General features: G+C 45.1%; 1 protein-coding gene across 2 annotated transcripts in view; it reads right to left on the reverse strand.

Annotated features, from left to right (window-relative positions):
• Nucleotides 1–7,743, reverse strand: part of BCO1 (beta-carotene oxygenase 1) — a 44,704-nt gene extending 36,961 nt beyond the window's left edge. Inside the window, exon 1 of one of the 2 annotated variants that reach the window (XM_044270216.1) lies at nt 7,596–7,743. Coding sequence is in view for 1 of the 2 variants with exons in the window: in XM_044270215.1 (XP_044126150.1) it covers nt 1,228–1,324 (97 nt within the window). In the remaining variant the exon portion in view is untranslated. Of the gene's footprint in view, nt 1–1,227; nt 1,418–7,595 lie in introns of those variants that run through there. The other variant, XM_044270215.1, reaches the window with a different exon arrangement.
• Nucleotides 7,744–9,645: the final 1,902 nt, after the last annotated feature.

The following is a 9,645-nucleotide window of genomic DNA, read 5'->3' on the forward strand; positions in this document are numbered from 1 at the left end:
GTGACTTGGCCCTCAAGATACAATATTAATTGGTTCCAGGACGACCATTGTATGTTGAAACCATTTTAAGTTGAGTAATCGGTTCCAAAGCCCCAAAATGTCATCCAAGATAAGAGAAAATTAAGATTTAAGAAAAATAAGCCGATAACTAAGACAGATACAACTAGTCCTTACATATAAGGAATAGCAGCTAACTAGCAACTTATACAGCTACCGTACTTTACCAGAGAAGTGACCTTGATTGGTTGGATCTGAGTCTGAGACATTGTATGCTGAATCTAGTTTCAACTTACAGTGGGTCAGAAAAGACCATCGTATGTTGGAAATATGGTACTGGGACCATTGTATCCTGAGAGATCACTGTATAGGAACATTCATGGTGAAATCAAACATATTTGATCCTACATCCCCTCAACATATGCTGTCCGGGGGAGAGTCGAGGCACTCCCATACACATTACATAGATGGCTGGTGCTATGGTCTAGATACCTGTAAGGCCTTCTATTGCCCCCGCTTCTTCACAGAACTCATAAGCATACATACTTATCTATATTTTTTGTAGGAAACCTATATGGACATTGGATGTCGCCCCATGGTGGTCTTAAAGGTACAGAAAGTGGTCTGCTATAACATAATACATTTGATATTGATGTAAATCTAGCAGAGCAATAAATGAGGAGATCTCTGGACCCATGTAAGGTCCAGGGCTGGTTCTAGCTTCGTTAGAAAGAGACTGTCATGTCCTATATGATGTGTGAATCTATTTTTTTTTTTACATTAGTCATGGGACAACCCCTTTAATGGCATCAAGGAGCATTGATTTTGGCACCTTCTGCTCCTGTGTATTTGTGGACCCGCAGTGTACAGTGCCATTGGCGGAGCAGATTTACAGGTTTCTGGAAAGCACACGTTGGCATACACAGCCCATTCATACAGCTACCTGCCCGAGATCTGAGCCCAAATTCCAGTGACCTATATTATTATTTATTATTAAAGCGCCATTTATTCCACAGCGCTGTACATATGATAAGCGGTGCACATACATAATACAGACAATTGCACTAAGCATGAACAAGACGAGCTACAGACTGGTACAGAAGGACAGAGGGCCCTGCCCGTGAGGCTTATATGTGACAGATTGGTGAAAGGAACCTGCATTATAAGGAGTTAACTAAGCTATGACTAGGCCTGCAATCAGGTCTCCTGCAGGGCGGAGTGCCCCCTTACCTTGCACCTCTGCTTTGATTGGCTCAGGACATTCCTGACGGTTTTTGGAGAAGATGACACCCACTACTGATTCCACCTTGTCCTCTCTTTGCTCCATGGCTGGTCCTGTCTGAGGAGGGCTCAGCTCTTCCAGCACCTTCCACCTTCGCAGCTTATTTATAGAGATGTCTTGGGCAAAGTGCAGGCGGCTGATAGTGTGTTTACATCTGTACAATAGCAGAACACCCCCCTCCTCACCCTCCTCTCCCTCCTCCCCTGGGACACAATGAAGGAGCTTATCTCTGTCCAAGAGAAAGAGATAGGGAAAGGGGCCAGTGCACCCCGGATTAACCTCTGCATTGCCAGGGCTGTATACTTGCTGCAGACAGATCTTAAAGGGGCTGGTGTTCTTACTGTCTGTGTATTTAATGTTCTGATTGTGTAGATGGCCTTTTGTTTAGTTAAACCTTTTTTTGTGGTCGCCTCTCCAGATGTAAACATTGACTATGCTGTTCACGGCACCTTCAAATGGCGTGCTTCATCCACCTGTCCATTCCGCAGTGCTCGCTCCCGTCCTACATTGTACTGCGCAGACGCCGGAGGAAGCGCATTGCTCGTATTCTTTTGCTTCTGTTCATGTTCTCTTTTGAACATGGCGCTGCCTCTGAGCGTCCGTGCGTGACTCACCTTTTACCTGTATGAAATACTTTATCTACAATACGTATGTGTCAGATGAGGAAGGCTGGACGAGCCGAAACGCGTCCTGACACTGTGGCTATATGGAATGAAGCTAAGCACTAACCTGTTTGGATTACAGAGCAGCTGCTGGGATTTCTTTACTACTGAATTGCCCTTTCCCACTGCAGCGCTACTACTGGATCGAGTGCTAACAGGGGCCGATTGGCCATAGAACTTACAGGGAAATTTCCCAGGGGGCCGCCCAAGCCCCCCATCTCTGCCGCTGGCCAGGAACATAACGAGCTCTCAGCGGTAATTAACGCTGTAAGAATCAAGTACTCGTGTACCCAGACAGTGACCGCACATGTCCCCCTGAATTCAACTATGGCCGCATCTCACCTGCTAAGCCCCTGCTCCATATCCTAATCTGACACAACTGGAGGAGGAGGACAGAAATGGCAGCTATTGACGGCCAACACAGAGGGAAAGCTTTCAGGCCAATATATTGTGCTGCACTGTGGTACATGGTATTTTGTGCTATGGTATTGCTGACCCTCTTACTTATGTTTTTTTCTAGTGTAATGCTTTAGTTTAAATGTCAGTTCTTGTTCCTCTGTCCATAGCATCTAGGATTGCTCCAAACAACATTACATTGTATTGTACAGTGACAATAAAGGCATCTTATCTTATGTTGCCCTGCCTCCTGTCAATTTAGACAATCCTACAACACGGGGCCACTTTAAGTTCCCAATCCGCCTCTGAGTGCTAACTGGATTGTTACATACGTCAGAGGAAGAATCCTGCGCATGCCCATCCTGCTCTCGCTCCGCTTTTGCAGGACTTCCCTCCAGCCGTACTGTTACATGCTTGGAAAACATTACATATAGTGCTACAAAACATACAGGGTAATATAGCAATACAGTTGAATATCCACAATGAAAGCGCTCATTGCCCAAGGCCTTTCCATTGCTCCACACTTGGCCCTATCTGGTGCTGCCTGAGGCAATCGCCTCACCTCGCCTCATTGGCGATGCACCCCTGAATATGCAGGACAGCAACTTTATGCAAATGGTAAAAAAAAAAAATTTTTTATGGATCAGTTTCCAGCGGAACAGATAGATAGTTGATCAGCTTGCATCCTCCCTGTTAAGGCGGGTTTGGGTGGGCTGATGGACCGGCCGATTGCTGGGAAGGAAGCGTTCCTTCCTGACAGTCTTCTGCTCTCTCATTGAAGGACACCGCACATTTACATGCAGCGATCTCCTTTACAGTATGAGGAATAGGGATCGCCATCGCTCGTCCTCATACAGAATCATTGTTTCTGGGCAGCAGATCACTGTTTAGACTGCATGATCTGCTGCACGAACGACAGGATCACCCGATGAACGAGCGTTTTGCTCGTTTACCAGGTGATCCACAAAACAGTCAAGGTCCCTTTACAGCAGATTGTCGGAAAGGAAGCGTTCCTTCCCAACAATCTGCTGACCACTAGCGGAGGAGGAGTCCGCTGCATTTACATGGAGCGATCTCCTCCAGAGTATGGGAAGGAGTGATCGCTAATGCCATAGCTTGTCCCCATAAGGACTAGTTATTTGCCGGCAGAAGATCGTGTTTACACTGCACGATCTGCTGCCAGTAAACCATCATTTCTGCGTGCGCACAAATTATCCGATTACCCAATCACGGTCGTTCCCAATCTGGACGATTATTGGTTCATCTAAATCCACCTTATCTCTCTAATGTCAACTGCTGGAGCGCCTTGATCCACAGATATAGTCAGACAAAAGCCATCATCTAGGAACCCAAAAGAAAAAGCCACCAGAGTCCCCCTTGATGGATTTCGTTCCCTAGTTTGAATTCTTGGATGTTCACCTGAAATACATACCTCGGATGCTTAGATCTGTGTACACAAGTCTATAAAGAGATTATGCCCTGATTGATGATGAAAAATGAAAATTGGGCATCCTGTAGTACACGACAACATATTTCTAACAAATCTAGAACCAGCCCTGTACCTCACATGGATCCAGAGATCTCCTCATTCATTTGCTCCAGTTGCTCTGCTGGATTTATTTCCCTGTAACGGCCACAACTTCTAACAGAACATACTGCTGGTGGCAGTTGAAGATATAAACTGAGCATGTCCGACCACCTCAGTAAGGTGGATAAGAAATAAGGAAAAGAACAAACAGCAGGTGGCGCTATACAGATACATTTTATTGAATAACTCAGTGGCTATACAAAATTTTATGCAATATTACATGCAATTACAAAAGTAGCTGGTTTAAAATAGGTAGAATATTTTTTGGAGCACAACCAGTGGCGTCTCTAGCTTTCAAATTTTGGGGGGGCACACTGGGGGCCAGGACAAAAGTAGGGGGGCAGCTATAAAAATGATACATTTACACAAGTACGCTTAGAAATGCTGCGATACTTTACCCAATACCTAAAACCGCAATAGGGAAGAAAAACCCCAATCACTCAGATTTCAACATGTCCTAGCTGCCTGGGGATCTGTGGATGACACTTATGGAGGGGGATCTGTGGATGACACATACCGTTTATAGCATCTTATGCTATGTGTCATCCACAGATCCACCCCATATCAGTGTCATATCGGGATCCCTCTCCCTATAAGGCCCCATTCACACATCCGAAATTTGCGTAACGGAATTGCGGACCCATTCATTTCTATAGGGCAGCATTCCGTTCCCGAAAAAAAATGCGGACCCGCACATTGCCGCTGTTACGGACGTCTGAATGGAGCCTAACAGTGTCATCCACAGAGTGGCACAGATCCCCCCCCCCCCATAACAGTGTCATCTACAGATCCCCCTCCCCCCAGTAACAGTGTCATGACATCCAAAGACCCCCGATCCCCCTCCCTATAGCACTATAAGAGTATCATCTATAAATCCCTCCCCCCTATAACAGTGTAATGACTCATGACATCCACAGACCACAGATCACCCTCCCACCGCTCACATTTGAACATGATTTCTCTAAACGGTAAAGTAAACACTGTAATCATCCAGGCTGCACTGACAGTAACTTTAAAGGGTTTCTGCACTTTAATTTAACTGATGATCTATACTCTGGATAGATAATCAGCTTCTGATCGGTGGGGGTCAGACACCCGGTACCCCCGCCGATCAGCTATTTGAAAAGGCACCGGAGCTCGAGCAGCACCGCGGCCTTCTCACTGTTTACCGCCAGCCCACTGACTGACATCACGACTAGTATCAACTAGCCTGAGCGCGGCTAAGATCTGTTCACTTGAATGGAGCTTAGCCACTCCCACGCTAGTTGATACTAGTCGTGACGTCAGTGGGCTGGCGGTAAACAGTGAGAAGGCCGCGGCGCTACTGGAGCGCCGGTGCCTTCTCAAACAGCTGATCGGCGGGGGTCCCGGGTGTCTGACCCCCGCCGATCAGAAGCTGATGATCTATCCAGAGTATAGATCATCAATTAAATTAAAGTGCAGAACCACTTTAACTTTTAAATCAGGAAGATTCTGGGGCAGCCGCCAGCCAGCTCTCCTCTCAGACTCAGTCAGTCAGATCTAATCTCTCTAGTTAGAATAGAAAGAGACTTAGTCAGTCCACTCAGTCACTACTTGTAAGTTGTACCTTATTATTATTAAGTTAACCTGCTACACACCGTCTCCACTAGGTCAGGCTCAGTCCAGTCTGTTTGGTATCGGTAGGTTAGGGTAGGGTAGGGCCACGTCACGCCACGCCACACACTGTCTGTTCTCTAGTCTGGGCCTGGCTGGCTTAAAGGGCTTCTGTCACCCCACTAAGGAAGGGGGTGAGGAAGGAGCGGCCGAGCGAGCGTCCTCCTCTCAGTGCGCTTGCGCCGACTGAAGACCGGTACGGCGCAGGCGCCAGATTTTGAACGCAGACAGGGCCAGCCAGAGGACGAGCGCGTTCGCTGGCCCTGTCAATCAACATGAGGAGGGGGCGTCTTTATGAAAGGAGGATGCGGCTGCTATGAGCAAGTAACCGCCCTACTTGCTGGTAGAGAGCTCATTTACATATTATAAAAGTCTGTTTTTTGAAGAAACTGCCCAACCAAAATGAGTAAGAGCATTATATATTGATAAATCGCATTATAAGGAATTTAAGTTGCCCAAAAAAAAAAAAATGACTTTAGTGGGGTGACAGAAGCCCTTTAAGCAGCTGCTGCCAGTAGTTGAATGAATCAGAATCAGCTAGTCTCGACTAGCGGCATGCTGATTTTTATGCACAGCACTGCCACTGAGTTTGACTGAGTCTGACTCAACCTGTCAGGTCTTGGGCCCGAGGGCGGAGCTGGGGGCGGGGCCAGGGCGGAGCTGGGGGCGGAGTTGGGGGGCGGGGACGCGGCAGCGGTGGGTGGAGACTAGAGAGTGAGACCGCAACGGCACCAAGTCCGAGACTTCAGTCAGATCATCAGATGTGAAGAAGATGTCCGGTAGGGCTGCCTAGTGCCTACACAGTGCACAGCAGCGCAGCATAGACCATCCACCACCAAAATGAATGGGGGACATTTTAGTTGAGGGGGCACATGGGGGGGCACAGCTTGATGTAGGGGGGGCCGTGGCCCCCTATGGCCCCCCCCCTGGCGACGCCACTGAGCACAACCCCTTTAAAGGGAACCTGTCACCGGGATTTTGTGCATAGAGCTGGGGACATGGGTTGCTAGATGCCCGCTAGCACATCCGCAATACCCAGTCCCCATAGCTCTGTGTGCTTTTATTGTGTAAAAAAAAACGATTTGATCCATATGCAAAATAACCTGAGATGAGTCCTGTATGTGAGAGGAGTCAGGGACAGGACTCATCTCAGGTTAATTTGCATATGTATCAAATCGGGTTTTTTTACACAATAAAAGCACACAGAGCTATGGGGACTGGGTATTGCGTATGTGCTAGCGGGCATCTAGCAACCCATGTCCCCAGCTCTATACCCAAAATCCAGGTGACAGGTTCCCTTTAAGTAATTGTTAAAATTCTGTCCTGATTGTTTTCTTACTATATCTGTATACGAGTTGTAGCTGCATATTTCCACTACTGACCTTTAAATAACAGTTGTCTGTAGCCACCACTAGGGGGAGCTTAGGAGCTTATTGCATGTTTTAGCATTCAGCTACTATTCAGATATATTAAAGTGACTTTACCTTCAAGAAAAAAAAAAAATCACATTAACTCAACTAAGGCTACTTTCACACTAGCGTTCTGCTGTCCGCTCGTGAGCTCCGTTTGAAGGAGCTCACGAGCGGACCCGAACGCTTCCGTCCAGCCCTGATGCAGTCTGAATGGATGCGGATCCGCTCAGACTGCATCAGTCTGGCGGCGTTCAGCCTCCGCTCCGCTCGCCTCCGCTCGGACCGGCGGACCGCTGATCGCTGCTTGCTGCGTTCGGGTGTCCGCCTGGCCGTGCGGAGGCGTGCGGATCCGTCCAGACTTACAATGTAAGTCAATGGGGACGGATCCGTTTGAAGATGCCACAATATGGCTCAATCTTCAAGCGGATCCGTCCCCCATTGACTTTACATTGAAAGTCTGGACGGATCCGTCCAAGGCTATTTTCACACTTAGCTTTTATATGCCAATATAATGCAGACGGATCCGTTCTGAACGGAGCCTCCGTCTGCATTATTATGATCGGATCCGTTCAGAACGGATCCGATCGAACGCTAGTGTGAAAGTAGCCTAATAGAACACTTACATGGTGATGACCACCTTTTCAGCTACAGATCTGCTGATTCTGGGCTCCTTTCACATCATTCAAGATGGTCCCACCAATTCTCAGACTTCCTGGTGCACACTGGGCATTTGGCAGTCCAAGACACGTCCTGCCCGTCCAGCCCTGCTCACATAATGTTGCCTATGTCTCTTTAAAATCTCATGTTTTGACAGACCTTATATTTACTTCTTCTTTTCCGGTCCTGTCTTCACATACACACAGCGGTTACGTGCACACTTCCTCTAAACGAGTGGCTCTTCCTCCTGGCACAGATTACATGTCGGACCAGGGACACTTGTGGTCATATGGTCACACAAATAAATGGTCACATAAATAGAGGGAGCAAAGACTTGTTACTATATCATAATAAATAATACCGCTAATACTATGTGTGCTGCTATAGGGATGTATGTGTAATAATAGTACACTGTATATCACTATAGGGCTGTATGTGTAATAGTAGTACACCATATATTACTATAGGGCTGTATGTGTGATAATAGTACACCGTATATCACTATAGGGCTGTATGTGTAATAATAGTACACTGTATATCACTGTATGGCTGTATGTGTGATAATAGTACACCATATATCACTATAGGGCTGTATGTGTGATAATAGTACACCATATATCACTATAGGGCTGTATGTGTGATAATAGTACACCGTATATCACTATAGGGATGTATGTGTAATAATAGTACACTGTATATCACTATAGGGCTGTATGTGTAATAGTAGTACACCATATATCACTATAGGGCTGTATGTGTAATAGTAGTACACTGTATATCACTGTATGGCTGTATGTGTGATAATAGTACACCATATATCACTATAGGGCTGTATGTGTAATAATAGTACACCATATATCACTATAGGGCTGTATGTGTGATAATAGTACACCATATATCACTATAGGGCTGTATGTGTAATAATAGTACACTGTATATCACTATAGGGCTGTATATTGTAGTAATAGTACACTGTATATCACTATAGGGCTGTATGTGTAATAATAGTACACTGTATATCACTATAGGGCTGTATGTGTAATAGTAGTACACCATATATCACTATAGGGCTGTATGTGTAATAGTACACCGTATATCACTATAGGGCTGTATGTGTGATAATAGTACACCATATATCACTATAGGGCTGTATGTGTGATAATAGTACACCGTATATCACTATAGGGATGTATGTGTAATAATAGTACACTGTATATCACTATAGGGCTGTATGTGTAATAGTAGTACACCATATATCACTATAGGGCTGTATGTGTAATAATAGTACACCATATATCACTATAGGGCTGTATGTGTAATAGTACACCATATATCACTATAGGGCTGTATGTGTGATAATAGTACACCGTATATCACTATAGGGATGTATGTGTAATAATAGTACACTGTATCACTATAGGGCTGTATGTGTAATAGTACACCGTATATCACTATAGGGCTGTATGTGTAATAGTACACCGTATATCACTATAGGGCTGTATGTGTAATAGTAGTACACCATATATCACTATAGGGCTGTATGTGTAATAGTAGTACACTGTATATCACTATAGGGCTGTATGTGTAATAATAGTACACCATATATCACTATAGGGCTGTATGTGTAATAATAGTACACTGTATATCACTATAGGGCTGTATATTGTAGTAATAGTACACTGTATATCACTATAGGGCTGTATGTGTAATAGTAGTACACCATATATCACTATAGGGCTGTATGTGTAATAGTACACCGTATATCACTATAGGGCTGTATGTGTAATAGTAGTACACCATATATCACTATAGGGCTGTATGTGTAATAGTACACCATACAGACGTGGACAAAATTGTTGGTACCCTTTGGTCAATGAAAGAAAAAGTCACAATGGTCACAGAAATAACTTTAATCTGACAAAAGTAATAATAAATTAAAATTCTATAAATGTTAACCAATGAAAGTCAGACATTGTTTTTCAACCATGCTTCAACAGAATTATGTAAAAAAATAAA

This window comes from Bufo gargarizans, chromosome 10 (genome assembly GCF_014858855.1).
Source record: "Bufo gargarizans isolate SCDJY-AF-19 chromosome 10, ASM1485885v1, whole genome shotgun sequence".
Lineage (NCBI taxonomy): Eukaryota > Metazoa > Chordata > Amphibia > Anura > Bufonidae > Bufo > Bufo gargarizans.